The sequence below is a fragment of the Seriola lalandi genome, unplaced genomic scaffold (genome assembly GCF_002814215.2).
Source record: "Seriola lalandi dorsalis isolate HSWRI2012SDOR001 ecotype SW California unplaced genomic scaffold, Sedor1 jcf7180002054406, whole genome shotgun sequence".
NCBI lineage: Eukaryota > Metazoa > Chordata > Actinopteri > Carangiformes > Carangidae > Seriola > Seriola lalandi.
In genome coordinates, this window is record NW_019524959.1 from 169058 (window position 1) to 189313 (window position 20256).

General features: G+C 41.8%; 2 protein-coding genes across 6 annotated transcripts in view; one reads left to right on the forward strand and one right to left on the reverse strand.

Annotated features, from left to right (window-relative positions):
* The window catches only part of sema5ba (sema domain, seven thrombospondin repeats (type 1 and type 1-like), transmembrane domain (TM) and short cytoplasmic domain, (semaphorin) 5Ba), a 173942-nt gene extending 162219 nt beyond the window's left edge, over nucleotides 1-11723 (reverse strand). For 3 of the 5 annotated variants that reach the window (XM_087174992.1, XM_087174994.1, XM_087174991.1), the window contains exon 1: nucleotides 11204-11723. The gene's annotated coding sequence lies outside the window, so the exon portion shown is untranslated. The remainder of the gene's footprint in view (nucleotides 1-11203) is intronic. The other 2 variants (XM_023409738.2, XM_087174993.1) reach the window with 1 other exon arrangement.
* A 753-nt stretch (nucleotides 11724-12476) lies between these two features.
* pdia5 (protein disulfide isomerase family A, member 5) overlaps nucleotides 12477-20256 on the forward strand; it is a 53264-nt gene continuing 45484 nt past the window's right edge. Inside the window, exon 1 of the mRNA XM_023409757.2 lies at nucleotides 12477-12777. Coding sequence (XP_023265525.1) covers nucleotides 12712-12777 — 66 coding nt within the window. The 5' untranslated portion in view covers nucleotides 12477-12711. The remainder of the gene's footprint in view (nucleotides 12778-20256) is intronic.

The following is a 20256-nucleotide window of genomic DNA, read 5'->3' on the forward strand; positions in this document are numbered from 1 at the left end:
GTGGGTGGGGGGCAGGTGGAGGTAGAGGTCACTGGAGAGGAAGAAGAAGAAGAAGAAGAAGCTTTTTCTCCCACTCTGATGACAATCTTTACTTGCGATACACGGTGCTCACATACGCACATTATGCACTATAGCAGCGCGACAGAGGCTCCTTTCAGCTGCAGCGGTGGAGGAAAGGGGGCGGGGGAGGGAAAGTACAATGAAGTGCGGAAACCCAGACAGGGACCAGGATCCTCAAAAGCAGCTCTAATGGACCTTGAGATCCAGGTGGGAGGACATGAAAGAGGAATAGGTACCACAGAAAAGCTCTGAGGTTGTTTCTTTGTACAAAAGTGTGTCCAATATGACGAGAGAAGAAGGTGTGTGTATGTGTGTGTGTGGTTGTACGTGCAGGTGTAGACTATCCATATAATGCAATATAAGGGACATCCTATATGCTTTCCATCGTCTAAACCCTGCTGGTCAAATATCCAGACTCAGTGTTTGTGGAGTGTTTTTTGTTGGGGGGTGGGGGGTGGGGGGGCAGTGGAATGAAGAAGCACGGATGGCTGCTTATCTCTATCATGCAGACGTTTGGCCTCCAGTCTTCCATCACCTCGCTTCCTTGTTAACAGGCTGCACAGAAGCCGGAGCGCCATGGGACTCTCAACAGTTGACTAGTAGCCCCCTCTCCCCACGCCGCCCAGGAAAGGGCCACGCCGACTCGTTTGATGTGTTCCAGAATAAGAGGCGAGCAAACTGACGCAGACACTGAGACAAATGTTTTGCCATAAATCAGCCGGATAGCGAGGACTGATTTCAGGAGACACACAGGTGAATCTCATTTCCTTCTCGGCTTAATCCAACATTTCAATTTATTCCGGCTTTCATCCGCCAAGTCGAAAGAGTAATAGATTTTTGTATAATAAATAATTCACATGATTGTGATTAAACTGAGGTGCAGTGTTGGTTGAAGGGGCCGGCATGCCTCTCAATACTCGGTGCGACGGGGCCCTAAGAGTCGACTGTCTCTGTTTCTGCCAGGACATTAATCACTGTCACACTCCTCTCTTTCTCTGTCTGCCCCAGTCTGAAACAGACCCCCCCCCCCCCCCCCCCGCTGAGAGCCACTTCTATCGTCATAGTAACCAAAGCCAACCACGAACCAAACTCAGCGGTGCTGTGGACGTAGTGGGAAACAAAAAAAAACCTGTTCGCACTTCAACACTTGATGCTTGAGTTGCTGAAACTTACATGGATGGTAGTTTTTGTTCCACTTTGTTGACTTAAGCATTTTTTTTTCCACTCCTGTTTGTCAGACTGGTGACAGACAGAGCTACCTTTGTGTAATGCACTGCAGTCAGACATCAAATGAGGACTAGGGTCATATTCTTAAGGGGTCCACACTCAAAGGGTTTGCTGTTACACTCATATCAGAGACGTGTGGTCGTACATGTTCTCCTTGTTCACCACCAGTTAACTAATGAGCTCTTGATTAAGGCTCCTCTTGCAGCACCAGCCCCCTGCAAGCCTCAACTCCACGAATGAGCCTATAACTCTCACACACACAGAGAAACACACACACACACACACACACACACACACACACACACACACACACAACACGAATCACAAATCAGCCACTGGTTGGAGAAAAACTCCTCTCTGTTGGCTTAAGTCCAAGAGATTTCTGGCAAGGGCCAAAGAAAAAGGTCAAAAGATGCAGTGGAATAATTTCTCCTGAATGTGTGGCGGGTTAAGCTGCAGTAAAGCTAGGCGTGCATTGTTACCCGGGTCAAATAGGAGAAGCTATCAAATACAGACAATGAATAATAGCATAGTCTGATTCTCAGTGAAATGCTGAGGTGTTTTGGCATCTGAGATGTGAGATAGGCCACACAATATAATATATGGTCTCTTCTATTGCCTCCCTTTGCTACTCATTCCTCAGTTCAGGATCATGCTGTCTTTTATACACACACACACACACACACACACACACACACACACACACACACACACACACACACACACATTGATAGCTGATTTTCCGGAGAGGTTTTCACCAGAGAAAGCAGATTGTGGGCGATACTGTTGCTGGTGATTATTTTGAATTGAGAATATTGTATTAATGATATATCAAGAAAGATGATATTATGGAATCAGCACAATATCAAGTTAGAATCTGTTGAACTGTTGCAGTGAACGTCAGGTAACCAGAGGTTATTTTCAGCCGAGGAGGTACGTAATTATCCGACATGCAGGCGTTGTGTCTTCGGGTCAGAGTCGGTAATAACACGTGCAGCATGAAACATTTAGAGGCTCTGGATTCTGACAATGAGAGATGAACTTGTCACAGCAAAGGAAACAGGAAAAGTAGTTTAAATGGCAGACTCTTTGTGACGCATCCTCTGCTCTGCTTTTTACTGTTGGCTGACAGCGTAATGGGACAGCGGTCATGGTCCCGTGTCAGGAGGAAAACCAGATGAGGAGAAACAAAGACTGATTTGCGATGAAATTTCCCAAAGAACAGTTTGTTTTGGTGAAGTTCTTTTTTACTAGACAACAAACTGAATGAATGCAATTATAATCACTGTCAATCTTGAAGTGAAATAAATTGTTTGGGTCAAATATTATTAAACTGAGAACAACTACAGTGACATAAAAGAAGTTTTTTAATCTCTAACTGGTCATAAAATCATTAACCGGGACAAAACAAATCAGAGCTGAGGCGACAGCGGTGGAAAACACCATGCATTTTATTATCATTGTTACGTTTATCATTAACCTGGGTAAATGTGAGAATTCATCATGACAAAAGTATTTAGGTCATATGGCCCAGCCTTATTGCAAAATTTTAATTTCAATTATGACAGAGTTGAGAGGAAATGTGTGAGGATCAGGCAAGAATCAGGCAAAAACCGGTGCTGGGGACAAAACTTCTCAGGAGGAGGAGATGGAAAAAAACAGCTTTCGCCCACCAGCCCCCCCTCTACTCTCCGGTGAATTTAGCCGTTGCAATACATTCCCAGCCAACATCTGACAGAGAGACAACTTCTCTCATCATATTTATTGCTGCAAAGTCATTAGGCTCATGCTGCAAATCACAGCCTGACATGTGGTTGTCCAATTACATGTGCGACAGGGATGCAGGGTTATGGGTAACAGTGAAAGCAGAGACCAACTGTCTGGTCATTACTGCAAATATATATATATATATAAAAACGCAGACACACACATGTGCACACATGGACACAAACACATGGATATGCAAACAAACAGGCACTTTACCAGACTGCTGACCAGCAGAGATGCATGTGCTGTGCTCTCTAATGAGCCAGTTATACCACTCAGAGGCAGTTAATCAAAGTCTAATACTGGAAAGAAACCAATGCTAATAAAAGTTAAAGTAAACACTTCACTCTGAACTCTGATCTGCTTTAGCTAATGGCCTCCAAACCAGCTGCCATTGTCCAGATGACACACTGAATCATGACAGCCTCTTACACCCTGAAATAATCCACAAACACAATAGCAACATTGGTAAAGCATATATTTAAATCACTGTGTAAGTATATAGCTGGATAAATATTCCAGGAGTGGCCGCTGTGTCCTAATCCAGGTGTTGTTTGGAGGGTTTGCTGCAAACCCGTAACTTCACTAAGCACAGACTTTAACTCTCTCACTCCATTTAAGAGAGATATAACCATTGTAGACGGTCCCCCGGGCTAAAAATTAGCCTTATTCCATTTGGAGGGGTTTCTTAAATAATTATACGATGGGGCTTCTCAAAGTAAAATACCTGAACCCCAGAGATCCTTGAGAGGAATAATGAGGATACAAAGCAAAAGTAAGTGTTTGATGAAGTCACTTAACAACACTTATTTTACACAGTGGCTCTTATGGACTGTTATGAATTCCACAGTTGAAAGTGTATGCGAGAGATATGTCATTATATTAAAGTAAAATGTTTGTAATTTCGTTTCTGTTTTGCACTAAAACATTTTAGTATTCCAATTTATGTATCAAACATTTTTGTCCAAATACCAGGATTTAAAAAAAAAAAGAATGATTAAATGGAGAAACATAACAAATGCAGATGCTTCCATTGAGACCAGGAGGTATCACGGTATGAAAATAATGTGAATCATTCTTATGCTGTGGCCTTCACAGTCACCACATCTCAACTCAACTCAACAGCTATGAGATAAAAGTGTCAGACAGCGCATTCTCACCACTATCATCAAGACACCAAATGAGGGAACGCGTGCTGGAGGAATGGTGTTCGTCACTCCAGTGGAATCTGTGACAAGGAGCGTTAAAGCTGTTCTGGAGGCTCAGGATGGATTTGTCACCTGTGCTGGATATTGATTCGATGTGACAGTCAATATGACCATTGGTGATTTTAGATTAGATCAACCCCTTGAGGTAAATTTGCAATTTGTTATATTGGGCTATCTCCACTTGATTGTTGGTAGGACTAGGATCTGATCACTGACCTCCTCACAAACTGTTCTTGCAGCGGTATAACAACGTCACACTGCTTCCCCTTTTGTCTCAAAATGTGTGTTACTCAACTACGATGCCGCCGCAAAAAGCACATATTTAAACTATTCCACCATATTACAAAGTTCAAGAGGAAATGAAGTCACATAACAGATATTATACTGATACAAAGTTCAGCTCGACTCTTAACTATGTAGCTTTATGAATTGAATTAAGCAGCACAAGAGATTTTCTAATGGGAGCCTCCAGGAAAATGTTTCTCAGATCTTTTTGAGGACTTTGGAAATTCATGAGACCTCTAACATATGAGACCTCTCTAGTGTCTTGTAAAGCAAAAACTGACAACCTGAGAGCCCATCCAGCTCACAGAGCCAGTGGTTCAGAGTGGTATTAAAGCAGTGGAGCAGGGACAATGTTCCCACCGTCCCCACAATGGGCTCAACACCCATCTTCCAACCCAGTCCTCCGGGTCACAACAAGCCTTGAATAAGCTCCCTTCCTAAAGCTTCTGGGGGTTTCAGCCATGCGTCCACAGCATCAATGGGAATAGTGTTCCTCCCCCCACAATGGCCAAATCAACTGTGGGAGCACTTTCTCCTCCTTTTGCTCCCCTTTTATTCTTGCCCTGCTCAGACCTTGCCGGGGCTGAACAGAGGAGGGACGGGAGAGAAAAGGCACATGCCTTCACGTCCGCTTCGCACGCATACAAAGAGAAAAATCAAATTGCTCAGACATGCACGCATGCGCACATGCACGTATGAGCGCATGCTTGCACACAACACACACTCTCACACACCTCATCTAATACCAAGAGGGGATAACAATAAGAGTGAGTGAAAGGAAGAAAAACCCTGAATAGTCTGACAGTGTAAGGAAAACGCCTCCTGCAAATGACCAGGCAATGAGGAGAAATACAGTGCAGTCTGTATCTTCTCGTGATGGTTTTCAAGTGCAGGTTTGAGAAATATGTGCAATTAAACCACATTATAGCAGGGCTGCAAAAATAATTACTTTTGCTATTGATTAATCTGTCAATTGCTATTTTTTTTATTAGTCAATTAGTTGTTCGGACTGTAATATGTCAGAAAATAGTGAAAATTGTGCATCACAAGTTCCCAGAGCCCAAAATGACATGTTGAAATTGCTCGTTCTGTCCAACGGAGCAACAGTCCACACCCAATTCACAATGATATAAAACAGACAAAGGCACCAAACCGTCATGTTTAAGAAGCTGGGAAAAATAAATGTTTGACAATGTTGCATGATAAATTCACTGACTGATCGACTAATTGATTCATCAAATAACCATTTTAGGCTTCTAACACCTCTGGAAGAACTCCTCTGCATCCCAGGGGAGGTTGTGGACAAGGAATATGAGTGTTTAAAGCCTCCATTGTGGAGGCAGCTGTTTGGACATGCCATCAAACGGTTGTGGGTGCCTGTCGTGGCGGCAACCTGAGAACCTGCTGGTGACAACAGTGGTGACGGAGGCTGTCAAGCTGAAGATGGAAGCCTTATGGGCACCATTGGCCCATTGGCCCTTATATAAGCTGAGTGAAAGTTGTGTTTATATTCTTGACAGTAAGTCAAGCATAGTTCCAGTTGGTGTTGACCTCTACCGGGGTTGTCCCTTGTCACTATCCTGTTTATGATTTTCATGGATAGACTTTCAATGCACAGCCGGGGGGAGGGGTGTGTCCAGTTTGGGGACGTAAGAAATCGCATCTCTCCTTTTTGCAGACGATGTGGTTCTGTTGGCTTTATCAGACCATGACCTGCAGCGTGCATCGGGACGGTTTGTAGCTGAGTGTGAAGTGGCTGGGATGAGGGCCAGCACCTCCAAGTGTGAGGCCGTAGTTCTCTGCCATGCAACTATGGTCATGAGCTTTGGGTAGTGACTGAAAGAATGAGATTGCGAATAAAGCGGCTGAAATGATTTTCTTTTGTGGGGTGGCTGGGTTCACCCTTATAGAAAGGCTAAGGAGCTCAGACATCCAGAGGGAGCTCAGAGTAGAGCCGCTGCTCCTTTGCATTGAAAGGAGCCAGCTGAGGTGGTCCAGGCATCTGATCAGGATGCCTCTTGGGTGCCTTCCATTGAGGGATTTCTAGGCACGTCCAAATGATAGGAGGCCCCGGAGTAGACCCAGAACACACTGGGGAATATACATCTCATCTGGCCTGGGAATGCTTGGGGGTCCCCAAGGAGGAACTACGAAACATTGCAGGGGAATGAAAACCCTGGGCTACATTGGTTAACCTGCTTCCACCGTGACCCGACTCCAGATAAGCAGCAGAAAACGGATGGATGGGTTTCAAAACTACATTAAACAAACCAAAAGAATAACTCGTTAGGTGGAAACATTTTTCTCTCCATCTTATTTTTCTGCTTGACAAATTGCCTGCCCTTATCATCTCTGCTTTCCTTATTTGCAAACGTACAGTAATTACAACGCAGGAAAAAGGAGTGCAAACAATGATGGCAAAGTTGCAGAGACAAATTGAGACTGTTGGGTCGCATCAACCATTGATTAGCAGGGCTGCAGACAGAGTGTAGAGACGCTGCAGCTGTATCAGATTTCACAGGCGGATAGGTTGAGTGTCTAGGCAGAGAGAGATCAGGTTACAAACAACGGCCACACCAAGTGCACCCTGCATTCAGAAACAATGAGATCCTGGGAGGCTGAGGGGACCCAGACAGACATTGTGGAATTATTCATTTCCACCCACTGGCTCAGACTGCACCACGCAGACCGCTGGCCTCCCTCTGCTGACAGCAGATTCTCATCAGGGTGCTGTTGGAGTGCAGCAAAGTGTATTTGTCAAGCTACAGTTTGTTGCTGACAGTAAAATTGGCCACAGAATTCTCACATCAGCCTGCAAAAAAAAAAAATCAAGCCTAAGCCAAAATTTGCATGTTTCTGCACAAGTCATCAAATAGCTGTGGAATGATTTCATTTCAAATAAAACGAGGTGTACTCAGGCACAGGACCTCAATCAGGCTTCGGAGAGCTTGTGAATGGAAAATGGCAACATTTATGTCAGCACTGTGGGACAACATAATCACATTCAGGTGACAAGGCAGCAGAGCTTTGTATTCTGAGTATAAAGACCACAGTGAATATTGAGACGAGGGCTGCCGCCACAAGTCACAGCGCCTGAAGCTGTGATTTCAAATCTGGCATTATATTTACATAACAGAGAGCAACAGACGCTTCAATGTGGCTGCAGTGTTCAGAATATACAGAGCCACTTTAAGGAAGCATCTCGCCGTGCACTCGTTCCTTGAAACATCCTAACAAAAACATGGTATGTTTTCTGCTCTCTCTGCATGCGGACAGCTTTGTTTTTCCTCAGTGTCCCCTGACCTAATTACCATGTGAATCCTGCTCAAGAAGGCCACTTTAAAAGTCTGAAATCTCTCTGCTTCACTTTCACATGCCAGGCTCAGGCTTAGGAAAAAGAAGCAAAATCAAGATCAATTGTCGGCAGAGCACGTCTCAGCTAGCCACTCACTGCCTCGCAGCAGTTCTTAAAGCATCTTTCCCTGGGTTTTTAAAGTGTGGAAATGCATCTACGTTGCCGCCTCTCTCAAGTAAGGATTCAAAAAAAGAGCAAGCGGTGTTATAGAGCATAAATAAACTGAGGTCTGGTTCATGAGAGCATCAACAGATGTCCTGGACTGCTTATTGGACGTGCGTGAAAAGCCAAACAGCTGAATGTCCGACTAACAGCAGAAATATAATGCTGTAAGAGTTGACGCTTGGTTTTGCTGGGGGAAAGGCCGCACCTTGAAATGACCAAACAGTCCGTCAGCCCCAGGAAGACAGATTAGCTTTCCTTTAAACTTATTTTCTAGTTTTATAGACCTGAAGATATGTTAAGAGTAACTGTATGAAGAGTGTGAGCTCAGAGCAGACTGAATCAAACCTGTTATCTGTATCTGTTCTCTCTTTAGACAGACACACACACTCATGGCGGTCAGACCATCGTCTTGTTTTTTTTTTTCTTAGAGAGATAATATTGGGCAGAAGAGAAGACAGATCCAGTTCTTCTGACATTAAACTTTTACATCCGTTGTTCCCCTCTCAAATGATGCCTGACAACAGGAGTAATCCACATGGCACAGCTTAAATATGCATCATTAAAAATTTGATGAAGAGGCTGTCGGCTCATCTACTCCACACCTATCATATTTGTTAATGAAAATGAATTATTCATGTCGACATCAGATGCCACGAAGATACGGTCCCTTACATATAATCAAAAACAAAACACTTTCACACACCTAACTACAAAGGCATCAAGGAGAGAGCGAGGAACAGAAAGAAGGAGAAAGTGAAGATGGAGGTGGTCTAAGAGGAGTTGAGAGGGAGGGAGTGGGGGGGGGCTTCCATCCAATTTTGTATTTTGTTTTGGATCTCTTTTGCTCTGCTGGTCTGGTTCCCCTCACCAGGACCTGTCAAGAGCCCTCATAAGTTCATCAAAGATGAAAACCTGTTTTCCATTTGAAAGGACTGACCCAGGATACTAAAACAGCTCTTCAAATAACAAAAGCGTTAATCATCCATAAGACAAGCATGTGGGTCTGACAAAACCTGTAAGAATATATGAATATCAATCAAAAGTTAGGGGGAGATATGGGACTTTCACATGTGTTGATTAATGAACAAAAGTTTAAAAAAAAAAAAAAAAAAAAAGAGCTGCTATTTTGAATTTCAGATGTTGAGAATGAAGCTGTTTGGTTATGAAACAGGATTCCATGTGTCCATGTGTTATGTGCATGTTACTGAGAGGGAGATTAGAGGAATAATACTGAGGAGTATATATTTAACTAAACACATTTTCCTGTGCACGGCGTGTTTTAAAGAGAAGCAAAGTGGTTTTTAGAAAAGCTGAATTGCAACATAAACTTGTTATGATGTCATCTGACACATTTCCGACAACTCAAACGAGCCATGCTCAGTTATATTTGAGAGCCATTTGTATGCTAATGAACAATACAGTGTCCTTCATTGATGCTGTTGAAGACACTGGACCACTAGGGCTCAACAAAATGTTACAGATGAAAAACAGCACAGCTCTTAAAAAAAAGGTCTAAAGGCCCAAGTGGTGATGGTTTAGTGGCGGTGACGAAACAGCTTTCAAGTGAATAAGTTGTTTGATGAATTTCAAATGAATGTGTTATTTTAAGCCGCAAATAATTCCAGCTATGGACAAAATATCTCTGAAAGCTGTTCCCAGATAAAAGCTTGTGCAAAAATGCCTGACATTTAATCACCTTAAACAAAAAAAACAAAAAATCAAGCAAAAATCCATTATAAAGCAGTGTTGCTCTATGTTTGTGGATGAGTGCTGCACCTTTGCTCCAGCGCACAAACAGCCTGGTCTGCAGCACTGTGTCTGTTCACTTGTGGAGAGCACAGCAGACAGTCCAGCACATGCAGCAAAGCCTCTCACAGCTGTAAAGTGCTGCTCAACACTGCCCTCTGTCGCTCAGCAACAACACAGCCCACCTCTTACTCAAACAATGCATTTCGGGAATAATCAACTTAAATGCACGCAAGAGGGAAATGTCCTATTTTACAATACTGTGTTTCTTTCCTCGACATTCCCAACATTGGGAGCCTTCTGCTGGACACTTATCCCTCTCTAGAATTTAACATGAAACAGATCTGGAGTGCCTGTATGTATCTGGGAGAAATGGAGAAGCAATTCATCCTAGTGATAAGCTCATGAAAAATTACTTTCAGGGCTAATGTTGAGTGTTTCCACGCAGAATTAGTCTCACAAACGTTTGATGAGATTTGGAAAAAAATAAGAGAATGTAAAACAGTCGGAATGGTGTGCGCAAACGCTGCACATTCCGCGCGTAAAAGCCAACCTGTTAATTGAAATTGATAAAGCAAAGAGGTCATTGTGTAGTCTTAAGTCGGTCAACAAAGTTCCCCGGCAAAGTGGGAGAAGGGACAACAAGGTGGTCAATTGTACATCACATGTCTGTGGCCACAATTTGATTACCGCGTTTAAAATGAGCCAATACGAGAAAAACAAGGCAAATTAAACGCACAATTGAAACACTTTCTAGAGGGATCATATCATACAACTTTTCTCTTAAGATTATTTTAGCACAAAATAAGTTTGACACAGTGCTAATGTGGCTGGCACAGGCAGCTCCGGCAGCCCACAAATGCTTCTCTGATCCTGGGATGAAACGTGAGTGGAAAGTAAAACTGGCGAGGCATAAAGGAACTGTTAACTGCTCTGAATAACACATGCTACGGACAAATCACCTCACCTGAAACAGTGAAAGTGGGCAACAGGACAGAAAAGTGTTTGACGTTTAGAATTTAAAAAAAAAAACGCCAAAAACGCCAAAAACGCCGCTCTGATAGAAAACTGGTCCAGAGAAAAACGGACCTCACAGCATGGCTGAATAAAGCTTTCGAGTAGCCAATCCATTAGTGATGTAGGGTGTTTTTTTTTAATTTTATCTGAGCAGGTTACTCAAGCTAAAGCAGGGCATTGTGTTGATTTGTCTCCAGTATAAAAATCCATGATCTCAACCAAACTCAAACTACATCCATTTCGCCTGTAAAGGCAAATCTGAAGCGACACACAGGCTGGAAACTGGAGCACAACACACCTAAAAAGTGCTTTTGTGTCAGTCAGTTCAGGTATTTTGCCAAAGAAAACAAAGAAAAAGTGATTTTCCTTTTACCTTCGAAGATGTTTGTATTCCCCAAGTTGATGACAATGCCAGGCAGAGACGAGGAGAGAATCAGACTCGCACCACTGGGCAGTAGAGACAAAATAAAGACGGGGTCTAGTGTTGTGTCCTCAGCCGCTCAGCGCGTCCCTCTCCGAACGACCTGCAGCCGACAACTGCGCTCTCTCTCTCCTTGATCGTCGGACGATACCACCGGCTTCAGGGGGGGAGGGGGGCGGTGGGAGGAGAGGAGTGATGGGGGCCGATTTGCGCAATGTAGGGAGGAAGCGCATGGACACCCCCGCAGAGGTGGAAGAGTGTCGCAACAGCGCGGTCGTCCAGTGCGAAAGCAGGCTGTGTCTGAGAGAGAATCACAGCATGGACCTGAGGGAGACAGGAGGGCTTCTGGGAAAGGTTTGCCCTACGTGTTGTTGTGTTGTCTGGGACTCCACTGTACCTGCTGTGTGCCTGTGTGCGGACGTAACCTGGCAATGTAACTCCAATGGGGATACAAGTGTTTTATGTAGCCTATTTATTTATTTATTTATTTATTTGCTGCTTTGCTGTATTGTCCAAAGGAAACAATAAAACTCAAACAGTTAGGCCTAACACATACACCTGGACCAAAGTCTATTCTATTCTATTCTATTCTATTCTATTCTATTCTATTCTAAAATAACACGAGCCAAACTCCACTGAGAATTCTTTTGCCGTTTTATTTCTTTATAGCCAACAGCGTTTTCATATAGCTCCGTCTATTCTATTCTATTCTATTCTCAGTGATTAGCATGATGGAGGCTAGAAAGGTGGGTATGACTTATATTAGGATATTATGATGAGGAAATAATCAGTTCAAACCAAACTCCATTCAGAAAACCACTTATATAAGCTGTTTTCTTTGTATTTCTCTCTTCTAGCCAGCTACAAATAAACCTAATAGTTAAACTGAACCAATAAATAAGATTAATTCAGATGAAGGCTGCAGGTATTCAAATCTGTTTTATTCTTCCCATCCTTTCCAAATATGAACCTTTCATGAAGGAATTTATTTAGCCTATTTCTGTAGGCCTACATGGTGGTTATAAAACCTTTTTCTTTTTCATTCGTGCATTTCTATACATTTACTTTGTATTGGCCTATTGAGCACTGATCAGATGCTGTTGATAACATTTCACAGCTATAGTCAAACCGAATACTCTAAAGGAAAGTAGGTTAGTCGAAATGATAAAGAGCTAATTAACAACCATTCAATCACAAGCCAATTTGCTAATTACCCCCTTATGTAATTAATTGTCTTGCACTATGGCTGCATTACGCTGATAAAAACAAAATCATGTCGCTCACAACCGCCCTGATAACATGGAGGGGAGCGGGCTGGTTAGAGGAGGGGTGGAGGCGGCAGGTGCAATACCTCCCCCAGACTTTTCTTCAGAACCACATTTCCCAAGGAGCCTTGCGCCGTGCCCAAGATTCCGTGGAAAACCGATTGCGCCTGCGTATCCAGACGTGGCAACGGCATCATGGCTTCTTGGAATCGCTACGGGAGTCGGATGAGAGAGGCGAAAATGTTCATGTTGGTGATGCTGGTGAGTAAATCGAGCCTCTTCTGTGTCTCGTGTAAACTGTAACGGTTTTCGGTGACGTGCCCTCGCGCAGCGGAGGTTGTTTGTGTCCGTTAAGGAATTCAGGAAAAAAGAAAAAAAAAAAATCCAAACCGCTCTCCGCCGCGTCTCCTAGCCTGTCCGCACAGGAGGTAAAGTTGACAGCCCTTGACCGAACTTGGTGTTCAGATTTAACTAGCTAGTCGTAATGTGGGTGGACTGCGGTTTTCCGTGGCGCAGGTAAAATTGCGTGATTTATTTATGTAACCGCTTTCACACAGCGGGTTTCTGGTCAACGGTCGCCTGTGTACAGGGGCTCCCTCCCCTGTGGTGTCTGAGCCATGACTAACGTCCAGTGCAAACGTGTAAACACAGGAGAACCAGACCTGGTGAGCCAACTTTTCCTTTTCACTTGGATGAACCCACTCTTCCACCTTCTGGAGGCTCTGCTGCTCTTAGTTTCATTAACGGGTCATTGTAGCGTTTACTGTCATTAACAAAGCAGGACTCAGTCAAAGACCCGCGTTCGTAAACGGAATTGAAAGTTCAAAACTTTGTGACTTGAACAAAAGTAATGGGTGGGAACTGACTAGCCTACTATAATTGTGTGTAAAAACAGAAGTGCCCTTTGGAAGAAGTACATTACTCTTCCATGTCATGTGACTGTCAGAGCGGAATTAGTTGTCTGAAACAATATGTTGCAGAGCAGGGCTGCAGATAACATGTATTTTGTATTACTTATTAATGGAATTTAATGTTTATGATTAAAATGGTGAGAGATTCTTCATAAACACAAGCTATTTCCGGAGCTTTCAACCTTATCTGTCAGCCTTCTTCCAAGTTCATGTTCCAAGTTTATTTAGGCCTATGGATCAGTGTCCTGGTTTTGAGCCTCCTCCTGTTTTTTGGTTGCATTCGGGTCATGGGGATTTCATTGTACATGAAAAACCTGGTTATTCATATCCCTATTTACATGATCATAAGAGTATCTAGTTTTCTAATGGTTCTGAAATCTGGATAAGGTGTTTACAAACCATAGTATCTTGGTTTCTATCTCCAGTTTGTATATCCAGCTTTCTGAAACCTGGGATAAGCTGTTTACATGAGCAACACACAACCAGGATAGTCCAATAACCTGATCATAACCATGATACTAGTCTGCATGTGACAGTAAGTTTTAAGTTATAAAAATACACCTACAAAATACACACACCTCTGATAAACTACTAATTGAAATATGGACTAAATGAAAATGTCTTGACTTTATTGTATGTGTCTCCAAGGCTGCAGGATTATATCTGTGGTTTTGCATATTATTGTCCATTTGCTACAAATCACTTTTAACTGTATATCATGACTAACCATTTTGCAGATCATGATGCCATAAATCGGAAATTTGGATGTGTCTTTGCCACTGGGTTAAGCATCTATTAGTTCCCATTCCTTTTAGTATGGTATGAAAATCAATAGAGTACAGTAGACTCTCGTGATTGTCTCGACATAATCTATCACAGTGAGAATCTATACTGTGTTCATTTTCATCACTTACATTATTGTGGTCAGGTAACACAGCGCAGACGTCTAATAACCTGCTGCATTATCACAAAACAATAAAAGTAAAGTAAAATACTGCAACAGATATAAAGGGAAATGGTCTGCAAATATGTACAGTGAAATGAAGGAGCTAAAACCTGCCAACATTCATTCATTACACCATCAGCAACTGTGTTAAATACTGATACAGACCTTTTCCTGCTCTGCTTCCTGTTGCACGTTGTCTTTGCAAATAAGGGCGGTGCTTGGGTGTATTTACAGTGCACATTGTTTGCACTTGGACGGGGACATTATTTGATATTTTGGTACCGTGCCACCGCGCATTGCATTTGAAATGAAATCCTGACGATGGGGTTAAAGTGCTGACTCTCTGCTCTTATTTGACAGTATTTACATCCACAACAGATGTACGATGTAGGATATGTAGACCCTTTCCTTGATTGTTAATCCTCTGCACTCAGTGACTCTCCGAAGTGTCCGACCCTCTTCTTGGTTGCCTTGTCTAGATATTAAGGATCATTGCTCTGCTGCATTGTCATAAAATTGGAAGAAACACACTTGAATTAAAGTTTGCAGTCGACATTTGTCCTCATAAAGCAATAGAACTGTCATAATACATGAGAACTGCGCTTTATGTGTGTCATCAAAATGTTCTCATATCTACATATAGTGGCTGACAGTTCTCACAGTCTTTAAATGACTGAAATTTAATCTCACTAAAATCTGTCGCACTGTAAAATGTCTTTTAGCACTTGAAAAATCTGTACTTTGGTCCACTAAAACACAACTATGTAAATGAATATGATGAACATGAATTGAAGTCTATAGCATGAGAGTCTGAATACTCAAGGGAACATTGTCAACATGTGTGAAAACAGTCAGTTGTTTGGACTAGACTGACACATTGCAAAACAGTGCTAGGTTTAATTTCTTGATGTGAGGAAGTGCTGCTTTCCCCTGTTTTATTTAATTGAGAGTAAAAACCCTTTGGGACTTTTCCTCAGACAAAACAAGTAATTTGAAAAGGGCACGTTGGGCTCCAGGATGTTGTGGTTGGACCTTTCAACTATTTTCAAACATTTTATAGAGCAAATGTTTAATAGCTTAATTGAAAAAACAACCAACAGATTAATCGATGAAGGAAAATAATTATTAGCTGCTGCCGTAAACATGACAACAATTTTGCTACAATGCTGAGACTACTTTTGTCCTTATCATCGTGTGTGCCATGTGCGTGTGTGTGCGTGTGTGCGTGCGTGTGTGTGTGTGTGTGTGTGTGTGTACTGGTAGGTGGCACTGTGAGGTGTATGGAGGTGATTCCACAAGGGAGGAGATAAACCACTGCAGCACTTTGTTGCGGGGTTGCTGTCTGGGTGGTAGAGGCCTGCCTGTCAAAACAATTTAATCCAAACTCCCTCCACAGACACACACACACAAAATGAACTATTTGGTTTACTTGCGTGTGATTGGTAAACTCCCAATGTTGTCTCCAAGTCAATTATGTGTGTGTTTTTTTCAAGCCAGAATAATCAATATGTGTGACCCTACCTATTTTTAGTGACATTTTATTTACTGATTCTTAAAATAAGCAGTGTTACATGCCACAGGGCAAGTGGCCCTTATTGATTTATCCCTGAAAGACAGATTTTACTGGCATTTGGTCTTTGGCAGGTATTTCAGACACTGCACATAATCAGATTTTAACAAATGTCCACCACTGTGTGTTTCCTTAATAAATATAAATAATCTTTAATTCCCGATTGCTGATAAACTGAAAGAGACAGATTTTTGTTGAATTTAACTTGTTTTTTACGTACTTACTCAAAGACCAGCAAAATGATGAATGCCTTAATTTGTAGGTAAGTACTAAGCTTAGCACCTTATTTTCATTATTGATTAATGTGTTGATTATTTCTGTTGATAATCACGCTTCAAATTTATACGTCTTTGTAATTTTGCCCAACCAACAGTCCAAAACCTAAAGAATATCAATTCAAAGTTGTATAGATAAATCTGTATAACTGATTCTATATAAATAATCAATATAAATCTTCACATCCGAGAAGCTGGAACCAGCGAATGTTTGGCATTTTAAATAACTCAAATAAATTGTTAGTCATATCAATTCAATCTTTTTTGTGCTCTACTAGTGGTGAGAGTAGCCCATCTTAGCTTTATTAAATGTCAACACAATTAGTAGCAACACATCTCAAAGGATATACTTTCCAAAACACAATTCTATTCTAACAAAATTACATGTTAGAAATTTCAGTATTAACAAAGAAATTAGATAAAGTCAAAGAACAGATTAATTTGCTTAAAGAACCTCCATTCACAACAACAGTGCCCGTAAGCCAAAACTTATGAACAAGTACAGAGGCAAGTGAACCCTTGGACTCCATCTGATCATGTGGTGCAGTAATCTGATCACTGAGAGGAGGACCAAGCTGCAGGCGATAGTGAACATGGCCTCCAAACTCTTAGTGAAGCCACAAAAGCAGCTAAATAGTATGTATGATGAACTCTTAAAAAGTAAATTTGACAGAATTGTTAATGATCCTTCTCGTCCACTGTACAGTGAAGTTGAACTTTTGCCCAAATGGAGATGTTATATAGATCACTGATGGCTAATAGAAATATCTACAAGAAATCCTTTGTCCCAAGTGCTGTCAAGGTAATAAAAGAAACTAGGATTCGGCAGACTAGGATACAGGGTGGTGTTCCTGACTTTGCTGCATTTTTGCATTGTAGGTTAATGTGATATGGTGTAGAGACTTGTGCATTGTGAGTTGTATTGTTATGAATGAGTATGCTGAGATGATTTATGTGTTGTCGTTTTGTGAAATTTAGTTTTTTTCGGGAATGTGGATGCTGAGACGATATATGTACTCTGTATTGTATTATTAGGTTTTTTATGACGTTTTATGGTGAAACTGAAGGAAAATTTCCATTGTGGATAACAAGTTTTTTGTATTCCTATTTGTACCTCAAACACAAGCCTCCAGTAGCTGCCGGTCAAACCTGCACAATATTCAGGAGGAATTTTGGACCAATTTTCCTCAGAGAGCTGCTTCAGCTCAGACATGTGCTCAGGATGTCTGGTGTGAACGGCTCTCTGAGCTCGTTCCACAGCATCTCTACTGGGTTCAGGTCTGGGCTCTGACTGGGCCAGTCCAACAGGTGGATTTTCCTTGTTTGAAGTAATTCTGTAGTAGATTTACTTTGATGTTTAGGGTCATTGTCCTGCAGCATCACCGCATCTACCGAGCTTCAGGGTCAGGGTGTCTCTTCACAGCAGGTGGATCTCATCCTGTAAGATACATTGATAAACCTTGGAAATCATTTTCCCCTCTGATGGATGAGCTGTCCACACCCAGAGGCAGCGAAGCAGCCACAGATCTTGATGATCCTTTGACCCTACTTCACCTTTGGGATGATTTTTTCCTGTTGATAAGCGGTACCCTTTTTTTACAGAATACATGGTGCTGCATTTTGTTCCAAAACAATTCAACCTTAGTTTCATCAGTCCACAATACATTTTCCGGTAGTGCTGTGCAGAGTCAAGCTGTGTTTTGGCAGACTTCAGCAATGATGGGTTTTTGTTTTTGGAGAGCAGCAGCCTCCTTTGTAGTGTCCATGCAAGCAGCAACATGTTCCATGCAACCATGTACCATCATTTGCTTATGGTAGACTCATGAAAAGAGACAAGCTCCAATGATTGTTTTAAACCTTTAGCTGTTACTCTGAGGTTCTTTGTTACGTTACTGATCGATCGGCTGGCGATTGGAAAAAGGTTTTCAGTGTGATTGCTTATGATTGATGACTGGCTGAACAGTCTCAAATATCCGATTCTGTGCTGGTCACCTAGATATTTAATAGTTAATAATGGAATCAGTAGTGACTGGTCATTCTGCGTTGTGCTTTTGGAGTCATCTTAGCTTGGCTCCAACTTGTAGGGAAAGTAGTCACAGAACTAAAACAAGTTTGTCAAACTGTGAACTGATGAATATCTAAAGTCTTTGAGATGACTTTGTGACCCTTTCAGCTTCATGAAAATCAACAATTCTTTCTCATAAGTCCTCTTAGATCTCTTTTTTGTGAGGCATTGTTCAGATACCTTTTCCAGCCATATTTTAGGACAGATTTATACATAAATGGAGTTAAATCAAAAGGGTTAACATTTTCTTGTCACCATCAAACTGCACACAGGAAGTCCAAACATCTTTAAGAGGAAAAACATTTGCATTTGGCTTCTAGATAAGTCATCTATGAGCTTATGAGACTCTCAATAAACACAATAAATTGCTCAATTCCATTAAAATTGATCTACTGTGTACAACTGGCTTTCCTGATAATGATTATATCCTCAAATGTTGATAATGTGCATACTTAGAGTGATGTGAATAGTCCATAATCCGCAGAATTGTGATTTTAAAGCAGCAAATATCTGACTAAGAATGAGTAATGAGACTATGAATATGACTACATTCAGCACCATTTCTCTGTACTTGACACTTTTTTGATACTCCATTTATACTGACATATTTTGGTCAGTACCAAAAAATGATTGCAGTACAGTAACCAGGATTATCCCACAACAGGCATGTTAGTAGGCTCTCCAGCCTCCCCTATGACTTCCATGGCTGATAGCTGAGATGTGATAGTTGCTAAAGCTGCTAAGTGATTGATTCTCTGCTCATTTGAGAGCTGAGAAGCCTCTAAATCAGCACTCTGTGTGTGTTATCGGATGCTGCGTAGCTTCCTTTACAGCCGGTCCACACAGACCAACACACACCTGACTGGCTCATTAGTCAGAGGAAACTCAAGGCAAGTGCTTGACAAACGCTGGTGTGATTTGTGCTGATTCAGAACTGCCCCTAGAACTGGATGCCATTTATTAAGCAGATTTGTCACGGCAGATGGAGGGTGTGGGCTCACAAGCAGGGGGGCTGGGCACCTGCTGCTTAGTAAGCTCCACATTTTTTACAACAACGTGATGGGACATACCTTTATGGCAGATAAGGAAGGTTGATGTATAAAGCGCTGATGGGTTTCCTCAGAGTATTGAGTCAGGGTTTGTCCTGCACTGACTCATGTAACCACAAAGGCCTCAGCGGAGTGATCATGTGCAAGGTTGTGGTATGATTGATGATGGAAGAATTTCAGGTAGATTACCATTATGAGAATAGATTCTGTTGAAAGGTCATAGTTGACACTTTTAAAAGCTGTAGGTTGTGTTGCTGTTGATTTGAATTGTGTTTTCAGAGTATTGGTGAAATAATAGAAACATTTTTTTTTTGTCTCTTTCTTTTAGAATATTGTTTGCTGTTTACCTTGCTGGAGAATATCCATATTTTCACATGATTGTTCACATGTTCATTCAATTAATATACAAATTTGGTTAATTGTTACTAAATTGATTTGATAAAGAAAAACAATTATTTCTCTTGAATCGAATCACCAGCTTGAAGAACATCATTGCACCTCAGCCAGTGATTCAGAACTTTATATACTGAAGGGTTTTCTCTCTCTGCTTTGTGTTCTCGTTTCTCATTTAGCATTTGTGATGGAGCCCAGCAATGTGTAAATGTGTGAAAAATGAGTTTGTGTATGTTACGCCAATTCATGCAGCTCTCCTTGGGTCTCATCTTCATTGAACTGCGTTATATCAATGAGGCTGTCTCGCTGCAGCGTGTGTTGAGGACGTAGTGATAACGGGGAAAGACGGTGTTGGGAAGGTTTGAATGCAGCAGCATTATAATGTGAAGGCAGAGCTGTTGTGGTACATGCCTAAGTGATTGGTAGCCGTTGGTGGGGTTTCTCTGTATCAGTCAGCTGCCAGCAGAGATGCTTTTGGATGGAATTACAAACATAATGGGTTACTTTTGCAATAAAATGATATTACCAGCC